At 40.7% G+C, this 23,799-nt stretch overlaps 1 protein-coding gene across 4 annotated transcripts in view; it reads right to left on the reverse strand.

The window, feature by feature from the left end:
* The window catches only part of LOC128191453 (fibrocystin-L-like), a 43,723-nt gene that overhangs the window by 9,080 nt on the left and 10,844 nt on the right, over positions 1 to 23,799 (reverse strand). For all 4 annotated transcript variants that reach the window (XM_052863521.1, XM_052863519.1, XM_052863520.1 and 1 more), the window contains exons 7-56: positions 23,471 to 23,527; positions 23,200 to 23,273; positions 22,584 to 22,626; positions 22,395 to 22,465; positions 21,944 to 22,144; positions 21,408 to 21,676; positions 21,101 to 21,189; positions 20,790 to 20,949; positions 20,547 to 20,676; positions 20,216 to 20,359; positions 19,798 to 19,958; positions 19,344 to 19,571; positions 19,071 to 19,201; positions 18,778 to 18,947; positions 18,477 to 18,631; positions 18,214 to 18,367; positions 17,937 to 18,091; positions 17,643 to 17,765; positions 17,425 to 17,530; positions 16,914 to 17,171; positions 16,512 to 16,633; positions 16,233 to 16,368; positions 15,859 to 16,054; positions 14,609 to 14,856; positions 13,999 to 14,355; positions 13,434 to 13,738; positions 12,109 to 13,261; positions 11,725 to 11,874; positions 11,358 to 11,520; positions 11,089 to 11,245; positions 10,513 to 10,669; positions 10,271 to 10,350; positions 10,031 to 10,160; positions 9,702 to 9,855; positions 9,133 to 9,344; positions 7,802 to 9,023; positions 7,308 to 7,599; positions 7,001 to 7,169; positions 6,554 to 6,835; positions 6,091 to 6,354; positions 5,597 to 5,845; positions 5,252 to 5,422; positions 4,722 to 4,952; positions 4,236 to 4,387; positions 3,643 to 3,851; positions 2,901 to 3,256; positions 2,329 to 2,500; positions 1,868 to 2,100; positions 1,423 to 1,683; positions 539 to 1,158 (exon numbers count right to left, since the gene is read on the reverse strand). In XM_052863521.1, the coding sequence (XP_052719481.1) occupies positions 539 to 1,158; positions 1,423 to 1,683; positions 1,868 to 2,100; positions 2,329 to 2,500; positions 2,901 to 3,256; positions 3,643 to 3,851; positions 4,236 to 4,387; positions 4,722 to 4,952; positions 5,252 to 5,422; positions 5,597 to 5,845; positions 6,091 to 6,354; positions 6,554 to 6,835; positions 7,001 to 7,169; positions 7,308 to 7,599; positions 7,802 to 9,023; positions 9,133 to 9,344; positions 9,702 to 9,855; positions 10,031 to 10,160; positions 10,271 to 10,350; positions 10,513 to 10,669; positions 11,089 to 11,245; positions 11,358 to 11,520; positions 11,725 to 11,874; positions 12,109 to 13,261; positions 13,434 to 13,738; positions 13,999 to 14,355; positions 14,609 to 14,856; positions 15,859 to 16,054; positions 16,233 to 16,368; positions 16,512 to 16,633; positions 16,914 to 17,171; positions 17,425 to 17,530; positions 17,643 to 17,765; positions 17,937 to 18,091; positions 18,214 to 18,367; positions 18,477 to 18,631; positions 18,778 to 18,947; positions 19,071 to 19,201; positions 19,344 to 19,571; positions 19,798 to 19,958; positions 20,216 to 20,359; positions 20,547 to 20,676; positions 20,790 to 20,949; positions 21,101 to 21,189; positions 21,408 to 21,676; positions 21,944 to 22,144; positions 22,395 to 22,465; positions 22,584 to 22,626; positions 23,200 to 23,273; positions 23,471 to 23,527 (11,482 nt within the window). The remainder of the gene's footprint in view (positions 1 to 538; positions 1,159 to 1,422; positions 1,684 to 1,867; positions 2,101 to 2,328; positions 2,501 to 2,900; positions 3,257 to 3,642; positions 3,852 to 4,235; positions 4,388 to 4,721; positions 4,953 to 5,251; positions 5,423 to 5,596; positions 5,846 to 6,090; positions 6,355 to 6,553; positions 6,836 to 7,000; positions 7,170 to 7,307; positions 7,600 to 7,801; positions 9,024 to 9,132; positions 9,345 to 9,701; positions 9,856 to 10,030; positions 10,161 to 10,270; positions 10,351 to 10,512; positions 10,670 to 11,088; positions 11,246 to 11,357; positions 11,521 to 11,724; positions 11,875 to 12,108; positions 13,262 to 13,433; positions 13,739 to 13,998; positions 14,356 to 14,608; positions 14,857 to 15,858; positions 16,055 to 16,232; positions 16,369 to 16,511; positions 16,634 to 16,913; positions 17,172 to 17,424; positions 17,531 to 17,642; positions 17,766 to 17,936; positions 18,092 to 18,213; positions 18,368 to 18,476; positions 18,632 to 18,777; positions 18,948 to 19,070; positions 19,202 to 19,343; positions 19,572 to 19,797; positions 19,959 to 20,215; positions 20,360 to 20,546; positions 20,677 to 20,789; positions 20,950 to 21,100; positions 21,190 to 21,407; positions 21,677 to 21,943; positions 22,145 to 22,394; positions 22,466 to 22,583; positions 22,627 to 23,199; positions 23,274 to 23,470; positions 23,528 to 23,799) is intronic.

The following is a 23,799-nucleotide window of genomic DNA, read 5'->3' on the forward strand; positions in this document are numbered from 1 at the left end:
AATTGAAATTTTTATTATATTATTTTTTACAATTTTCAAAAAATAGTTTGAAAGATGAGACAGAGCAGTAAGCTATACCAATATATATATAATAAAACAAATGCAATCAAACTTCTTCATTTCTAACTTAAGAAGAATAAGAAAAAATTTCTTAGTATCTAAAAAGTCAATAAATTGAAGTTAAAATACAAGTGATTGGGACTGTGAAGTCATATTTCAATGATATTTGTGATATCGGAATTCCAGATACTTAGTTCAACTGTATATTAAATCACTGTAGATACTGTAGAAGCAAATATTTTCATTGGGTCAAAATTACGTTGTTCTAAAACCAAATAAGATTTTATTGGCATTTAATTTCTTCAAATTGTAATCTCTAAAATGTGTCACTGTAACTTGGGTAAGAAATTTGTCATGGATTAATTTCATTAATATATACTGCCAGGAAAGTAATGAAATTATATCCTCAACAAATATTTCTGCCTCTACAGCAACTTTGGGATTTTTTTTGGCTTTTGAATGGAATGGAGGCCCCTACCTGGTACTGGTTGATGATTTTGGAGGCCAGGGCTTGTTGATCAGTGTATGTCATTACACTGACGGCAGATGTACAGTTGATATCAGTACATGGGGGGTTGCCCACTTCTATGTAGTACATGGTGTTGGTTCCGGTTGATCGCTTTCGGCGGCTCACGCCCGACTGAACTTGCATGGTTCTGATCTTGTCACTGGAGATACCCAGGAAGGTGGCCAAATTGTTGAGAAGGTTGGGTCCAAAGAACTGGTCCACAGTCATAGTGGGGATGTTGAATCCCACCACGATCTGAGGGGACATCTTAATCTCGACCTCATCCCCACCGCACACAATGACCTGTAACTCCTGCCAGTCACGGTCCATGTAATTTGTTCCACATGGGTCACTGTCTACCTTAGGATTGAACTCGCCAACACTGGTGGCTTGTTGCAGAATCAGATTCTTGTTGGAGTCCAGTTGTCCGTTCTTGGGAAGTTTGTAGTCACCGTTCACGTAAACGTCAAGTCGATTTGGCTTGCTGTTGTATGCCCCTACTCTGATGCGATCTTTGTTTGGCGTGTTGAGCATCATCAGGCGGAGGTGCTGAGGAGAATTACTTGTGAAATACAGAGAATAGTTTCTGCCTGCAATACAAAAAGTCAGGTCATTGAATACAATGTCCAAATCACAACACATCTAGATAAAGACTATGGAAACCTTGGGCAGAGCTGAACAACGTCAAGTTGTTAATTATGACAATTGGGATATTCATGTTTCTTTATCACTGAACAAAGATAGAGAGAGAGAGAGAGAGAGAGAGAGAGAGAGAGAGAGAGAGAGAGAGAGAGAGAAAGAGAGAGAGAGAGAGAGAGAGAGAGTGCGAGCGAGCTGAATCCCAGAACACTGACCAATGGGAGTAATGGCCTGGAATGTGGACAGTCTCTTCTGACAGGTGTATCCTGCACACCAGCCATGATCCTGGGGTCCGTTAATCAGGTCAATGTATCCGTCCCCATTGTCGTTCCATCCCAGGACGGCGACAGGGGAGAGACGTCGGATCTCGGTGTCTGCATCCATGTTTTCTATGGTCAGCTGCTTGTAGTTGTAGGCGGTGCAGAGGTAGGACTGCCTCTTATCATTGTAAGTACACGTATTGTCTCGGAGAATACCTGTAACATAACACAGAGAATTAAAACATCAACGTCTGAAAAGACATAACTTATGAACATAGAAAAAAGGTAAATTTTCTTACCATCAATCCTAAAGACTTGAAATAAATTATTACTTCTCTCCATAAACAATCCAATTAAATCTCAGTTGAACTGTTTTCATGATAAGATTTAGATATGGTACCTTTGTACTTGGCCACCTCGGACACTGTTTTGACAGCACCACTGGGGTCAGTGAGCAGAGGTTTGGGGATTCTGTAGTCTCCGAGTCCACGTCTCGGGTCCCCGTCCCACTCAAACTCAGACTGGGGCACCACTGTTCCCACAGTTCCCAGCATGCTGCCATCTTTATCCTCGACAAGACACTTCTTGAGGCCGTCACAGTCAAAGTCAACGCAGTCGGCAGGATTAATCTTCCTGTATCATCAAAATAATGCATATATTTTAATTACAATGAATATCAACACAATCAGATCAGTTTATTTTCATTTATCGACAAAACAAGCATATATTTTCATGTAATATATTATGATGTGGTAGTATAACTTATTTCATTGTAAAGGCAAAAAAATTTATATTTCGATTCGGTATACCTGGTTTTGTTACAAGATATATAAAGGTGAACAAGTTTATTGTGGAACTTACGCTAATCTTGGTCGGTGGTAATACACTGTGTTCTCGTCTCCAACATTGAACTTCCTGTTTCCTGACAGCTCCGTGGGGTGACAGGCATCATCGTTGTTTGGGTCAGAGGTTATAGCAACATCTTGTCCACATTCGCCAGATGAACCAGTTTGGAAGTTGGCAAAAGTAGTATCTGTTGTGCATTGGCGAAATAAGGAAAGGTTTGTTTAAAGCATGAGTCTACATTTACAGCTCAAATAAAACTATCAAAAAACTGATCAATTACACTAAAAATATGAGGCTTCTTTTTTCATCAAACATCTTTAGTTATTTGGCTTTATCATTTTATTTACCATAACAATCTATGTACCAGGTACCTTTGATTTTCTGATGTCTGTGTCTACAGAACTACTTATGAATGGAGGTATATCATTCTGACTTGCACCAGCAAGAACCAATATCAGCAAAAACCACCTTTTTCTTTTAACTTTGGACTCCATATATCTCTGTTTAACAAATGTGAGATACCCTGTTTTGACTTATATTTAGAAACATATCGCCCTGGCTTGCACCAGGGACTGGGTGACTCTCACCTGTGATGGTAGTGAAGCCAGCTATAGCGTTGTAGGCCATGATGCCAATGAAAGGTTTCTCCGGTGAATTGTTGGGTCCAGAGCTGAAGATCGTCAGACCAATTCCAGTTCTTCCCGCAGTTCCAATCCTCCAGGACTTGTCAAAAGTTCTCCTCAAGGTGAAGTAAGGCAGTGAGAAGTCCATCTTGTCATTGGCACAGTCAAATACAGAGGACTTTCCGACGATCAAACTCTTGGAAATGGTGATCTTTTTGTTCTGGTATAAATGGTCGAGAGCTGGTGGTCCAAGGACCATCGGGAAAATACCGACGTTGTTGTCCACAACCGTCAGCTTCTCCATGCTGACCTCGTACTGACTGTAAAACAGATTACAAGCTGGTCAGTGAAGTTATGTGAAGCAAGGCAGAGTGAGTTCCCTTTGTTGTGTGAGATTCCTGTGAAATCTATTGTAGTTTACACTTTTATTTTACACTTGATGAAAACAAACAGAACACAATGGAACTGGTTAAATTCTTTGTGAAAAACATAGGATGCTCATATCATAAAACTGTTGGTGATTTCCTTATGTGAGATCTTAAAAATTATTACATAATTTTACTTAAGATACATAATTTTGGAAATATTGATCAGAAAACATATTAATATAAACCTTCGTGTAATGAGAAGCAAGATTGTGATTCTGAGGATTGACAAACATTTTACTGTTAAATACTCCATTAATATGAAGGAAATCATGATCGACCTCTGATAATATACTCCAAAGTTGTAGTTCTTCCAGATGGTCATGTTGGCGATCCTCCAGCAGGTTGGTGGGTTGACTTTGTCAATGGGGAAGATACCAACTGCCATTAGGTTGGAGTGGAAGACGTTGTCAAACCAGGTGTCTGTGGCCGTGCAGCTCTCAAAATCTCCATGGTAACCAGAGCGCTCAGAGGACGAAATTGCATTTCCCTAAATTTAAAAAAAGAAATTGCAAGATTTTTTTTATAATTATGATAACAACTTGCAGTGTCATTTGCTAATTGTAGCGATTATATAATTTTTTAATAATCTATAAATGACAGTTATATAATTTTTTAATAATCTATAAATAACAATTAAATAATTTTTTTAATAATCAATAAATAACAGCTACATATAATTTTTTAATAATCTATGAATAACAGTTATATAATTTTTTAATAATCTTACATAATTACATAATTTACAATTATCTATCAATAAGTTATATTATTTACAATTACTGGTACCCATAAATAACAGTTAAATAAATTACACATAGAGAGAGAGAGAGAGAGAGAGAGAGAGAGAGAGAGGACTGGCTTGTTGACTGACCTGAAGTATGGTATCGGCAGCACCAATGGTGTCCACCGACCCATCATAGTAGATGTTCTGGGACTCGGAGCGGCCATTGTAAGTGCCTGGCCAGATGTTGAGGGAGATCAGGTTGTTACGGATGGCAGTGCCTGCTGACTTGGTGTGGATTGCTGGATGAAGTAAAACAAATATCATTCAATTGGTTTTGAACACAAAAGAAAACGTTTACTTCGTTTCTTTCAGTGAGTTTCTTACAGACACGGGTAACTAATTCAGACCCATTCAAATTTCCTGCAAATTACGTCTCTTTTCATGTATTTTCATAATACTATTCATTTTTATAAGAGGTTTAAGTATTTTTAAATGAGAAAATATAAAATATCTAATCATTCTCCTCCCAATTTACACTAAATTGGAAAGAGATGTTACCTGAATTGATGGTCAAAAGGTTAAGTAGAGTACCATTTTATCTTACAATAAACACAGGATAAAAGGATAAGTCACCTGATCCGATGGTGTGGTAGATGACATTGCCCTGTATCTCCAGGTTGTTGGTTCCGTACACGCCGAGAGCAATTCCGAGGTTGTGGTGGAAGCTGCTGTGTTTGACGTAGCATGGCTTGATATGGGAGATGGGGATGTCCACAAAGCTGAGGGCGTGGCGGGGGTCATAGGTCGCGGTGTAGCCTTCCTGTCCACCCCGGTAAAACTCAACATTGGAGATCCTGGCAAATCCTATAATTACCGGTAGATATTATTATAGCATTATAAAAGTTTATTAAAAAAAAAATCTATATTCATAAGCTGTGCATAACTTTAAAGATGTAATGGCAAAAGCTACCGGTAAATAAAAACCGTTTTTGATTGAGCATATGTAATCTTAAAAGATTCAATGGCAAAAGCTATCTAAAAACTGTTTTTATTAAGCATATGTAATCTCATGCACATTACATAGAATATAAATGTATACATGCAATTAGAGATAACAATTACCGGTATCTCACAAAGTAAAAATTACAAAAACCAGTGCATGCCTGTGTAGCGTCTGGTTGCATCAGCTGTGACTCCGACAAGGACTCGAGCTCCGTAGGACTCGGTGAACATTTCTGGATACTCGGCTCCGATGATTCGAATGTTCCTGGTCAAAAGTCCAACTTCAGCTCTCATGGAGTATTTCTCTCCATTACTGAAAGTCTCTTCCATAGCTGAAAAAAATTTGTCTTAAACTTCAGGGCAAGAACTAAACCTTTATTTGTAGTACAACTTTTTTAAAAACCCAATTAATGAATATTCTATACACAAGACCCCTTCATTACCTTGTAGATCTGCAATGTGTGAACAACTTAATGAGTGAATGAAGTCATGCATATATAACTTACAGATGTGTTTGTTGGCCAGGGTGGCATTCAGGGTCAGGGTTTTCTTGTCGGCGGACACAGCGCTGATTTTCCTGATCTCGACCTCCCATGCCTTGTAGCTGGTAGCGGTGATCACGATTTCATCATTGACAGCCCAGTCCACTGCGTCAGTGAGCGTAATCTGGTTGGCTCCGGAGTCAGCGGTCTGGGACAGGGTAGTCCATGTGGCTGTGTGGTTCTTACCATGCAGGTCCAACCCTCCAAATACGCCTACAAACAACAATTCAACACCTGAACTAATACATGTATATCAAAGTAAGATATTAATGAATTTTAAGCAGAAAAGTAACAAAAATCTAGAAATGCATGCTTTTACTACAATAAACTGATATCTCCTGGTATACAAGGATTGGAATAAGTTTTGGAAACTACCGGTAATCCTCTTCCTACAAAGCCCACAATTGCACTTCAACATTTCAATGAAAAGGTTTTGATTATTTTCAATGACACCTTACCAATGACTTTAGATCCCACATTGGGCCCCTCTGTAACGGGATACGGGGTGGTGCTGGCAGTACCACGCAACACAATAGAAGCTTTGCCTTCATAAGGAGCAGACTCCTCACAGCCAATGATAAGTCTTCCTCCTCGGATGTATAGATAGGTCACGTCAATGGTGATGTCGTTGTCCTTGGTGGGTCCGTGGTCGAGTTCTAGAGTTCCCTCGATCACCAGCTCTGTGAAGCTAGGAATTGCCTGATCCAGAATTACCCAGTAACCTACAGACACACAGACAGTAATCGTAAACCCAGATCCATCATAATCTCTTTTTATTGATCTCTTCCTCAAACTATAGGCCTCCCATGACAGATTAAATAATATTAACCTAAAGTACAAAAATTTTTGGAAAAAAACAGATCTAATCATAGCTCTTTAGAGTAAATTCCTTTCAAAATGAACCCCCCAAAATAAGCTTACCTTTAGGAATCTTGACCTTGTCACCCTGTTTGGGAAGTCCATACAATCCATTACCGAGGTTACCGCCCCAGCCAGCCTCTGCGGTTTGCCAGGTTGCCATGTCGGACCACTTGGTTGCGTTTGAGGGTCGGGTACAGGTTGGGGGAATGGTGTCTGGGTCTGGGGGAGGCACACAACCTGTGTAGTAACATTTGAAGGCGGTCATGAAGGAGTCGACATCCTCTGCGTAGATAGGCATGGCACCAGAACCTCTCTTCCTTCTGCGACTCTTCTTTCCAGATACTATAAAACACAAGACATTCATACAAAAGTATATTGAAATATTATCTCAGATCCAGTTTAAATCTTTCTTTAAACAATGTAAACACTCTTTAATTATAATTGGATTAATTAAAAAAAATAACCGAAGCATGTGTTCTAGACAGAGAATTTTTTAAATTATCTCACCCAAAAAGCAGAGCTCCATGTCGGATTGACTGAATTCCCAGTCTCCATTCTTGTTGGTTCCGTACACCATGGCAGAGGTGGTAGCGTTACGGAAGGTCTTGCCATCGAGTGAAAATCGATCAGGCTGCCTCTCAAAACGCTGGCATACCTTGACATTGTTAGATACATCCTGAAAGGAAAAAATATCTTGTGTTGAGGTAAATCTTTGTGGAAGGTAAATGAACCAGGTATCGGTATTCAGTATTTGAAAATTTATTGATAAGATATAGATTTGTTAAACTATGATTATAAATGAATTCAATTTTACCCCAAACTGGTAGAAGGTGGCATGGTAGGAAATATTGGTGATTTTCTCTCCACCCTCCCAGGAGAATCTATAGGTCTCTCCATCGATGAGAAGTCCGATCCATCCGGGTTTGTGGGAGATTCTCTTGGTGTGGAAGTCGGAGTAGTCGATTCCGTAAGAGTTGTTGAGGATCATCCTCTGAGCCTCCAGAGACACGGGCTGGATGTTGTTCAGAGCCACACGGTGGAATGTGAGGGAACCTGGGCACAGACTGGCTGGCACGCCCTTGTTGAAGTTGGAATCACTGGTACATCTGGCATAAAAATACAATACGTAGTTAAAGCATACGTGTTGGGAAATGAAAAAAGAGAATCAAAAACTTCTCAAATATTGAATATGTCTGAAAGCTATTGTTACCTTCTTTTGTATCAAGAAGAAAGAAAAGCATAAAAGTTATTAATGTTAGAACTACAAGTTACTGATGGTACTTTGGTCTTAGTTATAACTATACTTACGAGGGGGGTAGGGTGTCGGAGGTTGGGGTGACCTGAGATCCAGCTGCCCCACCTGACAGAGATCCATCCTCATCAATCATCACAGCCTGCCATTTCCAGTCAAACTTTCCGCGGTTAGGAGAGTTGGTGAAACTGATTTGTCTGAACTTGTAGGTGTAACCTCCACAGAACTCTGAACAGGTTCCGTCGATCTTAGTGTAAGTGAAGGAATTACAGCCACTACGGGCAAAGTTGTGGAATTCAATGTTGATGCCATACATTCCGTTTCCATAGGGAAGGACAATTCCACCGATGGTGCAGTAGTTCTTCTGTCCGGACACAGCAGTCAGTCCCGGGCTGTTGGCCACCATCACACTGTCTTTGACAGCATAGCTGGTCGCTTCGTCGTACTGAGGCGAGTCCTTGATTAGTTTCCCCTCGTATCCAGCCTTTTCATTATGGACCATGATGAACTGATGGAACTGGAGAGCTCCCACATTGACAGACTCAGCTCCTTTCTCACAGTTCCACACTGTCAGAGACTTAAAGATGGCCACTTCGTGGTCCGCGGTGGTGCTACAGGAACCACCAACTCTTGGGTGGTATTCCTGGAAGATCCATAATCCAAACCATCCCATGGAGTGAGCGGTATTGTTCTGGAAGACTCCCAATGGAACGTGTCTGGGACAGATGTTTGGATCAAAGGAGGGTCCATCGGGATGTTCGTGCATTCTGTACCAGAATCCAAAGTGGGTTCCGCCAGCAGCTGCATTGTGTTGGATGGTATTGTTAGGGTTGGTGACCCAGAAACAAGCAGGGGTGATGTCATCGTTCAACAAGCTAGAACTGGCTCTGACAAATGTGGCCAGATTGTACTGGAAGAAGTTGCCAGTTTCAATGCCATCTTCCAAGAAAAAGGAACCTCCCATGACATTGTAGATGACATTGTGTTCCACCCTCAGGTTGTGGGTCTTGTGGACGTTCACTGCTCTGTTAAAAGTCTTGTGGAGACCACAGCCCCGGACATAGGAGGACTTCATGTCACCGTTCAAATGCAAGTGGATGGGGTATCTTCCGAGTCTGAAGGCCTGACCCACATGCGTCAACTCCACATACTCAATACGGGCAATGGCCAATTCCAAGTCAGGTTTGGGTGCATGGACCAAGATGTGAGCTCCAAATTCATCAGATCCCATCTCATCTCCAAAACGACCCTGGAAACAGGTCTGGGTAGCAAACTCTCCTACAACATTGGGTATGTGTAATTTTATCTTGTCATTTAAATTTTCAGGTAAAAGGAAGCAAAAGAATGATAGAAAGAATGAAAGCAACAAGGTAAACAACAAGCAAACCTGTATCAAATCCAGCTTCACACTTGGTGATGTTTGAGACCCACTCCGGATCTCCATATCCACGGAATCTGACATTGTGGGAGAGAAGACCGACTTCTCCTGCCATGTCTACAGTAGTGGAGCCGTAAGTCTCTGTCACACGGACGTGAGTGTAGGTCAAGGCTGAATCAAGGGTCACGGTCAAACCATCTGCTGACACAGCTGCCACTCTCCTACAAGAAATGGAACCCATCAGTCACTACTGGGTAGTCCTTAGGCTAACGTTATTCAGTACAATAGATACTTTACTACTTAGAAGTCACTACAGCCAATTTGTACAAGATTATACAGATACCTAATTTTTTGCCAGTACTTAATTCTGCTATTCAACCCTTTTTCATCAAATTGTAAGAACATAAAATCGCGATTACCACATTTTCATCATAGTTCTATGTAGTTTATATACGTCCAAATAATAAAAGCGAGATTTTAAAGGTCACGAGATATGCTTTTTGCAATTATATGTGGATATGAATTCCTCGCGTTTAATTAGAAATCTACAGTAGCAGGTTGTTTTATGACGGCTGTACCTGGTTTCTGTCTCCTCCTGTGAGTGGCGGTGCCCAGTGGTGGCAATCACAATCTTGTCTCCCACCTCCCAGTCCACCGCCTGCTGGAGAGTCAGGGTGGTGGATCCAGCGGTGGCGGTGGAAGCCAGGCGGGTCCAGGTCACCTTGGGCTTTCCTAATATAAAATCAAAAGCAGGTCATCTCATACTGCTTGTATTTGACCTCCTCATTTATAGAGTTTAGGATAAAACTTTTTAAAAACTAATCATGTTAAATACTTTTTTACTTATATATGATAACTTAAAATGCATACATATTCTCTTTCTACTGTAAAATTAAGTGGCACTGACCGTGAAGATCCAGTGTTCCCTCCCTTACGCCGAGGGACTTGGAGCCGTATATTGGGAGTTCTGGAGAGCGGAACACTCCATGCATTGTGATGGTGGCTGTATGCTGGAAGGGGGCACCCTCTTGTCCAACCTGTCAAAGTATAGTTTTATCAAATTCAGTAATTTTAAATGTTTTCTTTTTCAACATTCAAATTACTGGTATATAGAAACTACAATGAGGTTGTTAAACAGTTAATCTACCTGCAGAGCTCCATTGTTGGTGATTAGGATGTACTTAGCATTAAGCTCAATATCTTTCTCATCAAAAATAACTTTTCCACCTGTAAAAGTAATATACAGAGATGTATATAAAAGACTTTGATGTTACATGCTTTTAAGCTGAGGCGATACTTTGTAAAATATCATAATACTGTAATGGAAGTAAAAGAATTTGGTGTTACACATTTAGACCTACTGAGCTGTACAGCGTTTGCCTCCCTTACCTTGAATGAGGAGCATGCCCAGTATGGGGGTAGAGACATCCAATAGGATTGTCTGGTTCTCCTGGATAACTACCATCTCTCCTTCCTCAGGCAGGGTCCCTCCCATCCAGGTGGTGCTCGAGGACCACACATCCAGGTAACGGAAGGCGGCATTAGTCTGAAAAGGATTATATACTCTTATTATAAATGTAACACAAAATAGCATATGATTCATGATCCTTCACATATGAGATGAGAGCAAAAGGAGCAAAGAGAATTATATAACCCTTAAACTGATATACAACACATTCTTTGTTCTATATAACCCTTAAACTGATATACAACACATTCTGTGTTCTATATAACCCTTAAACTGATATACAACACATTCTAGGTCCAATTCAGATACTGGCATACAATGAGAGCAAAGCAGCATTTGTTTGGAAATTATTTCAATATACTTAAATATGACTTAAAATCCACTTATTCTATTATTTTTACTAAAATGATAGAATAAGAGCAATAATAGCAGAAGAACATATAAGAAGTCCTCAATTAGCCCAGCTGTTGTTGTAAACTGGTATACCACACACTTACCTGATCAGCAATACCATTAGTGGCGACCTGGAGCGCCACTGCTGTGTCAATGGATCCAGATCTGGCACCGGTGGTACAAGTCAGGGAGGTATCAGTGATGGTGTCAATGGCGCAAGTCACACCTCCAATCTTCACTGACACAGCCGCAGCATTGGTTCTACACAACAGATGTAAGCAGAATTTGTAAATAACGCATCAACATATTTCAGACTCCTGTTTCAGGGGAAAAAAATTCAAATACACTTCAATCTTAATAGACAAGTTCCTACCCGAATCCAGACCCAGTGACTGTGACGGATGTTCCTCCGCCTGTTCCGCCATAGTTGGGGTTGACGGAGGTGATGGTGGGTGTGACGGAACTATCGTACGTGTAACTGGCGGCCAGGGTGTCAGTCTCTGATCCCTCAGTGGCCACCACGTCACAGCTACCAGCTACAAACCAGAGAAAGTACTCACATCTCACTGCTATGTTACAGACTAATAATCAGCACGAATGCATTGCTGCTAGATTATGAAATCAATCACTTTCCCTCAATGTAATGCAATGTCTGGCTAACAGTTATCAAGTTTAGTTATTATACAGTGTATATAGATCTGATTCAGAGATTGTTTCTGTGGATGTTGTGAATGATTTACCTGCATTGGTTGGAGTGAAGCAGACATACTGTGTCTGACTCTGGGTGGCACTGGAGTCCAGGGGGCAGGGTTCACCACAGATGGTGATGCCCGTCTTAGAAGAGAAGCCATGTCCTGTGATGGTCACAGTTTGACCACCTCCAAGACTTCCTGAAGAAAAAAAAAAACAAGCTTCATTATTATACCTAAGTCAGGAACTGAAACCATATACTAACATGATAAATATATGAAGGATTTGAGAGCAAAATCTGTTTCAAATATTCTTCCCAAGTAGATACAAAGTGTTTTTTGCACTTGAGGACACTAAAAATTACATATAAAATTTGGTTTACAGTACAATAGTGATGTTTACAGGGGGGTTAAAACTTGTTTAGAATGCTTTACCTGAGGATGGGCTGATACTTCCGAGGGCAAGGCTGTAGGTGAACTGATTGGTCTTGTCTGATACACCTTGTCCAGTCACGTCCACCAGTACTGACCGGGCACCAGCTGAACTTGCTCCCAGAGTGCACTCAATCTGGGTGGAGGTGGAGCTAGTCACGGTACAATCTGTGTCTCCCACTGCAACCTTGACCATTCCGGAGACAAAGCCAGTACCGGTGATGGTGAGGGTCTGTCCAGGGTTTCCACTGGAGGGGCTGATGGAGGTGATAGTGGGTGTGGCTGAGGAATCGTAGGTGTAGGTCAGAGAGGCGTAGGTGACTCCATTAGACACCACTGCTACAGTGGCTGCTCCGGTCCCTGCTGGGGTGGTACATTCAATACTAGTGGATGTCACAGTCTTCAGGTCGCAAGCATTTCCTCCAATGGTGACTGTTGTCTTGTTGGTCACAAAACCATTTCCAGCAATTGTTACCAGGGTACCACCATTTGTGCTTCCTGTATTTGGGGAGATTGAGGTCAAGACAGCCTCACTCTGGACTTTGATGGCAGTTGTTGCCTTGCCAACACCATCAACAACAACAGACACATCTTGGGAGCCAACGGGGACTGTTCCAACTGTACACTGAATCTGAGTGTCAGTCACTGAGGAGATGGTACATGGTGCCCCTCCAATGGTCACTGTGACCCCTGATGAAGTGGTGCCAAACAAAGTACCTACAATGGTCAACATAGTGGAGGACCCAGACACAGAGTCTGGGGTCACTGAGGTCACGGTGGGGGTAGAGGCCTGGGCATAGCGGATAGAACAGCTGAGCAGGGGGTCGGAGCACTTGGCTTCCAGGTTGTTGCCATTACTGGGCACCTTGACCACCAGAGCCTTGGAGCTGTAGGTGTTGAGGGAAGGAGCCACACAGGTGATTGTGTCATAGGTAACACTGGTGATCTCACAGGTAATAGCATCGATAGTGACCACTGTGTCAGCATTGAAGCCACCGCCATTGATGGTCAGGGTGAAGCCTCCCTTCAAAGACCCCTCCTGTGGGGAGTAAGAGCTCACGTGGGGAAGGAGAACAAAGGTCGGGACCTTGGGGGTGGCCATGAGAGCAAAGCCACGATTTACAACAGACACCTGGACCTCTTTCATCACTCCAACCTGTACATAAGGAACAAAAACTGGATTTACAAATTAACTTGAAACTAAAAATGATCCTTTCACTGTTAGATATAACTATTATACATGTAGTTCCCCTGTAGTTTTTCATACACAGTATAAAGTTTTCAGAATTAAGTTCATTGAATTTCAGATGAAATGTACAGGAGCAAACCTGAGGTTTTGTAGATCCATCCACATTACAGACCAGGCTGCCAGCTGAGGCTGATGAGACACTGCAGGTGAAATCCCCCATGTCTATCTTATGCTGGCACCCGGAGGCTCCAAATCCAGACCCTGCCAGAGTCACATCCTGGACCGCATGACCTTGATCGTGGGAGACACTGGACACTGATGGAGAGCGACAAGTCTCGAAGGAGAAGTGGAATTTTCCGGCGGTTCCTCCAGTGGCTGGGGATTCGGTGCAACCCGAGATAGCGGAGGTTAATTCACAGGCAGAGGCTGCTGGGTCAGATACACCTGTTGGAGATATAAGCAACGGTGTTAACACGATATTCTTTGTCGATTTATATTTTTGTGATAATCAAGAGTTCCTTGAAACGATGTCTGGTCTATTTTTAATTACTTGTCATTAAGTCAATAAGTCTTGTTTGATTACAACAAGGGAGACAACATCTGATGCTTCATAACCATATGAAAATGAATAGTTCAACACCTTATACGGTCTATTTTCATACTCATCTTTAAGAAGTAAGTTTGGTTACAACACTTGACTGTACCTGATGCTGTGTCATATTCAGCTTCGTATCCACTGAGCTTTAGGGTGAAGTCCTCCACAGACTGGGGTCGTGGGGTCACTTTAATGGCTCCACGAAATGTGATTTCTTTCTTGGCGTCAACGTAATCGCTCCAGTAGAAGACATCCCCGGTCTTTGTCACCTGGTACTTGTACATTCCAGAGGGGACTGCTGCTCCACTGGAGAATCCAGAGCTGGTGGTGGCAACGGCGGTGTCTGTCTGATACACACCAATGTTGATTCCAGACACTCCAGCTGCCACAGACCACTTCCACTCGATGAAATCCCCGACGTTAGCGTCCAAGGTCATTGGACTCCAGGCATACCCAACACCATACACTGAAACACAGGGGTGAAACATTTCTAAACCAACAAATAGATAGATTTTTGATTTTCCAGGCATACCCAACACCATACACTGAAACACATACGTGAAACATTTCTAAACCAAAAAATAGATAGATTTTTGATTTTCGAATTAAGGCTTCACCATGAAATTGAAAATCATGCTGTATTTCAATTTTACATATGGTTACTGTAAATATTGTGTATTCAACACCTTTGTTTTAATTCCCTGTGGACTTTCACCTACCTGAGCTGGTTCCCTGGTTAGTGACCTGATGAACTTTACCGGTTGTAGCGATCTGACATTTGAACTGAGTGTCGGTTACAGTGCCGACCACGTCACAGGCATGACCGCCAAAGCTGGCCTTGATGTGAGAGGCAGTGTTTCCGAATCCTTGTCCGGTTACTGTGACCACAGTGCCTCCATACAGAGACCCACTGCGGGGGAATATGTGAGTCACCTTAAGGCTGTAAGCTATGCTCTTGGTACTGGATCTGTAACAAAAACAAAAACCGCAATAAATGATTGATCAAAATATTTTCCCCGTGAAATTGAGCAAAGATCAGCAGCTTTTAAGGTGGAATGCTACATTGTCACAACATGTCTGACATCCGTTTGAAAAGCCATTTTGTTCCAAATTGATAACATTTTGTCGTGATACAAAATAGCCACACACTGTTTAATCAAACAATATGAGATAGGAATGAAATCACCAAAACACCTAGAAAATATGTCAGTTTTGTACTTAAAAAAAAAAAGTGGTTGGGACTTACAAATCACTTCGACATATCTATAGTATTCAACATATCAGAGTTCGAAATATCGAAGTTCCACTGTATTAATATGCGTACGGTTGTTGTTTATAATTGCTAACGACTGTATATTAAAAAGTAAAAGCCAATTTAACTACTTAAATTCTGTTTTAAAGAGTTGAATATAATGATATCATACATTGATTTCATCAAAATAATAATTTGTCAGGTTCAAGCATTATTATAAGCAGTACTAACATAATCTACTTATTAAGCATAGACTTGTTTTATTACTTTAAAGGGGCATGGTCATGATTTTGGTTAATTTCTATTTTTCTGTTTTTATGACATGTATTAACAATGCTCTAGGAATGCATTTCTAATAATCTAATACTTCTAATTTATTTTCATATTTATGTGGATTCTAACAAAAATCATACTATCTTTATTCATGATTATTTTGGATTTCATTTCAAAAATTTTAAACCTTATATCACTTTCATAAGAATTCTAAAATAGAAATGTTTGAAATTTTGACAAATAAGGGGTAACCTGAAACAAGACTGATATTTTAAAAAACAATTCCAGAAAATAGAGTATTCTAGTTTGAGGACTTATATTGTTGAATACTCGGCCTACCATTAGTGACAAATGCATGCAACAAAAATCTCCTACACTTATTTGGTGTAGAGATCCACCTTAAAACAGACTCAGACTTCAGTAAATGTAATAAATGTTTCCTACGAGATGGCAGCATATCCACTGTTGCCGACGGTGAACTTGATGGCGTGGTTTCCGGCGGCCTGGGCAGGGAATGTGGCCTCCACTCTGGTGTTGGTGTACAAGGTGATGGTGGCGGGCTCCCCTCCAATCACTAGGGTGGTGCCTGCAGGCTGGCTGGCTCCAAATCCTGTCCCCTCCAACACCAAGGTACCACCTCCTACAAAGGACACATCAGAAAAGATGAGACATATACATGACTTCATCATGAGGCAAAGTGAAACATGGAATCAAAGGAAGTTTCCAATCCTCGTAATGTAAAATGTTATATTTACTTCAATAAAAAACACAAAAAGTGAGTGACCTCAGTTTAAGCAAGAAATCTTCATTAAATTTACCTGTGACACTGGAGCTGGTGGGAGAGACTGTAGCAATGTTTGCTGTCAGGGCAGTATCATAATTGAACTGCTGGGTGGCAGTCAAGGTGGTTCCTGTCTGTGTCAAGGTCACTGATGCACTGCCTGGGGTGGATGCCTACAGAGGAAAAAGTAAAACAAGTATGAATTATTTTTTTTAAAAACTAATATTTCATAATAGAAAAAATCTAATGACTCCATTACTCCCATCTTAATTAATTCACTTTGGTGTCAAGAATTTCAGCTAAAATTATGACTTACAGATGGGGTCAGACACACGATCTCGGAGGTTGTGGTGGTCACCTTGGTACAGGTGTCAGAGTTGATGGTCACCACAGCTGTGGGGGAGAATCCTGACCCAGAAACCTTCAGGAGGGTACCACCTGTAACAAATATCCACTATATCAAAAGAGGTACATGTACATTACAAGTTACTAATTTTTGGAAGAAAATATTTTGGATTGTTACAACTATCATTCATATATCTGTATCCCCTGTACTGTACAGGTGGCATACAGTACCACCTGTCAACAGATACCTTTTATTTATTCTAATCAGTAGCAGTAGTAAGTGATGAAATTCTTATTAAGGTTGTAACGGATATCTATTTCAGTGTAGTAACCCCAGAATTGTAAAACTTAAGAGCCAATTCAATCAACAGACCTGCTAAGCTGCCACTGGTGGGGGCAATGCTGGTGATCCGTGTGTTGTATGTGAAGGTGTGGCTACCACTGGCCAGTCCTACTCCTGCTACATTGACCTCCACATCATGGGTCCCAGTCCCCGCTCCCAGGGTACACACCAGCTGGGTGGAGCTGGCACTTGTCACGGGGCAGTCCACTCCTCCAATTGTCACTGTGTTATCGGCCGGTGTGGCCCCAAAAGAGGTTCCAGTGATGGTCAGAGTGGCGCCTGAGAAGTCTACAAAATCGAATACATACAAGTCAGTGACCCACTTCTCTTCACACTTTGAAAATTTTTAACTTCAGATGACTTGCAGAGATCTATATCATTTTATCTACTGGTAGTAACATTATAATATTTCAATAATTTTCGGTGAAAAAAACTAAAATTGCAGAAATAATAAGGTTGTATACAGTATTTTCCATTAGAACAATGCAGAAATAAGGGCTTTTAAAATTGATCAGGCATGTTTTAAAACTGAATGACTTACCAGATGATGGAGAAATGGCTGTGACAGATGGGGTACTGGTAGATTTCCACTCAAACCCACAGGAGCCCTCACAACGAGTGGGAATATCATTGACATAGGCAATGACCTAGAAGGCGAAATAAAGCAAGACTATTCATAAAACAATCTCTGAGATTTCTTATACATTACACTAAGATATATTCTTATGAACTTTAGACAGACTCAGAGACATGAAATACCTGGGGGGTGGTCTCATAAGTCCTGAGCATGTCACCGGGAATGGGGTCGTACCACAGTCCACCATTTACATCTGTCTTGATGGAAGCTGTCGGTGACATTCCACTGAGTTTGGAACCGTCCACCTTAAAAGAAAGAACACTTCAGATGAATCTGATCCTTCGGTAGTCTTTTGAGTATAGCTTGCTGTGTTAGTACTGTACTCACTGTGGCCTCGGGAAAGTCCCAAGTCCTACTGAGCTAGATAATTTGAAAACCCCCAGAGCTTGCTGTGTTAGTGTTGTAGCGGTACTTACCGTGGCCTCGGGAAGGTCCCCAGTCCTACTGAGCCAGGTAATCTGCCAGGTAAACTTGGCGCAGTCTCCCTCCTTCTTCACATACAAGTTGCCAATGTTAGGAATGGTCATCAGTAAGTCTTTTACTTCCCTCTCCTCAGCCGTGGTAGGAATATCTGGCCAAAAAAATAAATTAAAATCATAGTTCTCAGAAAAAAACCCACTGCATATCTGCAGATCAATTAAACTCAGGGTGATCTACAAATCGTTGTGGTTGGATGAGTGGACAAGTCCTTACCCACTGATTTTCCCTCAAAGGAGACTCCCACAGAGCCTGTGACAGGGGGAGAGGCCGCAGAAGTTCGGCTGGTTGTCATGGTAATAGTGCTTCCTGCTTTAGTTGTAGCTGAAAATGAGGCTGATGTGGATTTCACCAAATCGGACTGGGAGGCCTGGAAAATATTAATATCCACCTTTTAAAGAACTCTAAAAGGAACAGACAACTCACAATCAATATTCTTTTCACTTTCTTTGATCAGTTACACTGGTTGCTGTTCTAACCTTTGCATTGGCCAATCCAAGGAGGGGGATCTCGTAGCTGCAGTTGTTGGGGGACATGGTTATGGTGTATACTCCAGCATTGTCCTCAACCTTCAGGGTCTTCATGGGGAAACCCCCGGGAGTGGAGCCAACAAGCCTCTGTCCCAGGATTCCCTCTGTAGATAACATCTATGCACATTGTATGTTCCATTTTGTTTTGATTTCTGATATTGTTAGTATTCATCTACATCTTACAGCGATTAGATTGAAATAACAAAATTAGTTGAAATATACATGATTGTTTTATCTAGAATGTGGGTACCTTTGGTGTCAGTGGCGAGACTGCTACGAACCACAATGACAGCGTCCACCAGTAATGGGTCCACAGCGGAGTTATTGCGGTAAACAACCAGTTTACGAGCCTCAAATGAACTGCCATCTGGCTTCAATTTGCTCAGTTCATCCACAACATTCACACAGACATAGTTCCACCTGTATCATCAAACAAAGGTAATTATAAATAACCACTGAGCAAGTCTGATACAAAATCTTACATTCTTTGACAATTGTCGCTTGTTGTTGAGACCGGCCAGAATATGTGGTTTATACACTCACGTAGTTGATGCCTCAGCATTAGCAATAGTCAGGTAGTTGGTAGCGGAACTGGTGGTCAGGGTCGTCTTGTCGTAAAATTTGTAAGTGACTCCAAGAACTGGATTGATTGGTCCCAAGTAAGCAAAGCACACCTTAAAATGAAAAATTAAACTGGTGAAAATGCAAGCCCTAACAGTTATAGTTCAACTTAACATCTTGAAACAAAGCAACAGAAAAAAACAACAGAAAAAAAGATCCTCAAAAATGCCAAAGGTATGGTTGACTTTTACTTACTACACCGTATTGACTGAGACTAATTCCGAGTTTAGTTTCCGGGGCTTCATACACATATTTCGGGTTTTTGATAGAGTGTCGCCCACAGAATGGGGTCACATAACTGATGATTTCTCCCATGGCTTTCACTGCGGCCTGGTTCTCAAAATCCTGGAAATATTTGTTGTCTCCACCCACAAATGTTGAGGGACACCTCACTGAAAACAGACCCTCCACAGCTGTCTTGACCTGATCAGAAAATCAAAATATGTATACAGCTATCAAATTCTCAGAATAGAATTCTTAGTACTGATCAAAGGCTCAACAGAAATGACAATTACCAGTAAGAATATATCTAAATTTCAAAATTTTGAAGACACTGAAATGCAATTAAAGTTCATTTTTAGAAATGAAAATTAAAAACATTGATAAGCAAAGACGCTAGGAGACCTGAATATTCTTATTCAAATCTTACATCAGCAGCACTTCCTCCGTAAGTAAAAGCTGGGGAGATGTTGCCATTCATGCTAAAGCGGACGTTCTTGCCTCCGGCGACACCATTCTGGTTGTCAGAGGCAGTCACAGTCAAGGAACTTCCTGTTACGTCAATCTTGGTCTCCAGCAATGGGATGTCTCCTATAGAATATACAAATCAAATACGTTAAGAAGTTATTGGTAGTTAAATTTGTTTTGTATTATGAATAGTATTTTTTTCCAGTTTTGTTTCATTTCACTGAATCTATAAACATGTGCTATGATATCAATTGAAGTTTTCGAATCAAAGATTGTAAATGGAAAATTCTTTCAACAGAGCTAATGTTCATTATTATTTTGACATCAAAGCAAATGTTTATCATTATTTTGACAGAGTAAGTGTGTCACATCAAACTGACCGAGGGCGGAGTTGAAGGTGATGACGAATGTGTTACTGGTGGCCCCTGCCGTGGTGCTGATAGAGACGGTGTCCGGGGCGATCACAGGAAGAAGGTTCAAGGCCGCTTCGATGGCGGTGGCATCACTGGAGGCCTTCAGGGGACCTGTCAAAAGTAAAAAAAATAAATCTTAACACACTGAAAAATCTTAAAACATTACCTGATGCTCAATTCATTTTCTTCTGTACAATTTTATTACATTCTTATTTATCTTGCATCATCCTTGCCTGCAAATGTTCATTTATTTGTAATGAAGTAATATACTGGACAGAGACACAATAGCTACATGTACCTGTGAAAACGCCGTACAACCCGAGTCTGAATGTGATCTGTTCATTTCCTCCAATGTTTGACACAACCACCGTCTGTTTCTCGGGTGTGTAGGTTTCATCCAGGCTGTTGAAACCTGACAAGCTCACGGTCTGTTATAAACCAAATCCATCGAGTAAATCAAAGATCAAAGTAAAGTCATCAATAGAGAAACAGAAATTATCCCTAAAACTTCTAACTCTAAAAGTGAGGACATAATATTTACCTGTACTTCATCCACAACAGTGGACGACACAGACACAGTTTGCTGCTCCTGATTGGCTGATCCACATTCGGCATTAGTGACGGGGGAGGTGAACATTTTCACTCCTACCTGAGCGAAGGCTCCCATAAGGTGCTCACCATGCAGAATCATCAGGTAATACCTAAAACACAGCAAGGTAAAAGTCAGGTGATACTTAGATCAGCAAAGCAAGGTGGAAACACAAGGCACATAGGACAAGGAGTTTTACTGAAAGTCTGGTGTAAATAAATTGAGCAACTGTCTGGGGAAAGATCTTTCCTGTATATACTTACTTTTTGCCCGCTGTAAGAGTCATCAGGGCTGATCCTTGCTCACTTCGAGTGTAGCTGGTGGAGTACTTTGAGCAGTTTGCAATCTTTTGCTGAAATCACAGAGATTTTAGGCATTTCAAATCTAAATACTGAGCATTACTTCAAAATAAATCCAATTACAAAAAGCACCATTTATTTTAAACTGCAACATATTGCATTCTTAGTCCAATAAGATCCAGAATGGTATTACTCGAAATCCTGAATGCATAGATAACCATCAAACATTCATTTCTATTTTACTGGTATTTGATGTAAATAAAACACTTACTTTATCTGCTGGGTTGCCAGTTTCACTGAAATAAAGAACTGCATAGTCATCACATTTAACGAAGAATCTGTAGGAGGAATTATGGGAAGGAATGAAGATTCCGCTGAGGCGGGACACGAAGCTTTTGTTGGAGCTATCAGAGAAGTAGGTCTCGTCAATGATAGTGGAGTTGTAATCGGCAGCTGAGCTGTCCAGGGTAAGAATCTCGTCGATGGTGCCGTAGTTCTTGGCGGTGCTGGTCCATGCTTCATACAACAGACCTCTGTTACCTGTAAAATACCTATATCTTGTCAAAAAAATGATGTACTCATTCAGTACAATGGTACTTTAATGAAGAATATTCAAGAGTTTGATTTCATGGTCTTAAAGAAGTGCTATACATTGTACTTATAGAGCTGCTTTAGAAAACATCATGAAGACAAAATTATGAGCAAATATATATTGAAGTGGATTCAGGGTCTATTCCAATGCGCAGCTAGGTCTCCTTATTAGACAACAAAAATTACATATTAAAAGATTGCGATAGAAGCCCTGACCTGTGTAGAAAGGCTGGGAGGCAGGTTGTGGGGGCGTGTCACAGGTCATTTCTGTGTCTGACACCAGCTTCAGGTTGGTACAGGGTTTGCCTCCGACCTCCACTCGCAATGGCTTCTCCGTGTTGTTGAAAAACTGTCCAGTCAGCTTAATCTTAGTGCCTCCACTGGTACTACCGAAGGAGGGTGTCACAGAGGAAATCACTACAATGGAACAACTTGTATACTAGTAGTAGCACAGTGACAGATCAAATCTACAACAATGGCTTCTATATTACAAACCGAAAGATTAATATCATCAGTCAGCAAGTGAAACTCACAGTTACTGTGCATCTGCTAGATATATTTTAATCTGAAGTAGATGGTTGTTGTAAACGCACTTTTTCTAATTGATTTAGGCTTGACCAAGTGGAGTCAACCTGACATACAAAGTGTTTGTGGTCCTTCTACATACCTGCATATGTCTGAAACATCTGAATGGCATTGCTCCCGCTGTATTTCAGAACATCATTCACAGGCAATGATCTAGAAAATACTTATATATCAGTTTCGTTCTTCAAGTTTTTAATAATACAGACGATTATGCCAAAATGCCCCCCAAAAAAGTAAATTTCTACATGTTCTAGAGGAGTGTGATACATACCTTCCATACTTCCCTTCCACAATAAAGCTAATATTGGCACTAGCTGAAATAGAATGAAAGCTTGTTTAATTAATTATTAGTCTGGCAGAATTTCTTATCTTAAGTGAGTTTATATACACACTTCCTTTATACATGTACCAGTATATGTGTAGACTAATAAAAAGACATCTGACATAGTTGTCTACTTCCTGACATAGTGATCAACTTACTGACCATGTGGTGAACATACTGACACAGTGAACAACTATTGACATAGAGTCGAATAACTGACATAGGGGTTTACTTGTTGAAATACTAGTAGACACTGATTTATTGACATAGCTGATGACTTAATGATATAGTGGTTGACTTACTGACATAGTATTAGACTTACTGACATAGATGTTGACTTATTGACATAGAAGTCAACTTACTGACATAGTAGTAAACTTACTGACATGTTGAATTACTGACATTGTTGTTGTTGAATTACTGACATAGTGTTCAACTTACTGACATAGTAGTAGACTTACTGACATAGATGATCAATTACTGACATAGTTGTTGACTAATTGACATGGTGGTCAACTTACTGACATATAAAGTTGTTGACTATTAGACATACTAGTCAACTTACTGACATACGTTCCAGTGGTCTTGCATGTGAAGTATCCTTTGACACTTGTCTCACTATTCAGACCAATTCCATAGCTGAAACAAGAACAAATCTCAGGAATCACCAATTCTCAAAATTAGATTTTGTATGTTGCCAGTAAAATAGAATTCAAGCTATCCAAACGCAAATTGCAAATTGTAATATAATACATATAGAGATATAGTTAAAGCTCCCAAACGTCACTGAGATTTGTATAAGACTTGTCAAACTCTGTATTAGTACAGGTACTTACAATTCATCACTTCCTGGTGCTTTCATTTCACACTGGTATCCCTGTGGGGCATACACCCTAAAAATACACAACCCGAACAATCAAGTGACAGCCGACACAAACACACACAGTCACACTTCATATATTTATCTGTTCATTTAGATACAGTAAAACAAGCTTATAATGAAGAGCCAGGGACGGGCGATTTAACTTTGTTATAAGCATAATTCATTTTATCCGTCAAGTTTACAACAAGTTACAAAGTCTCAGGAAATGAAAATCACTTCGCTGTTAGCATCAATTCATTATAAGTGTGTTCGCTATAACCGCGTTTTACTGTACTTTGATTT

The sequence above is a fragment of the Crassostrea angulata genome, chromosome 7, assembly GCF_025612915.1.
Source record: "Crassostrea angulata isolate pt1a10 chromosome 7, ASM2561291v2, whole genome shotgun sequence".
Lineage (NCBI taxonomy): Eukaryota > Metazoa > Mollusca > Bivalvia > Ostreida > Ostreidae > Magallana > Magallana angulata.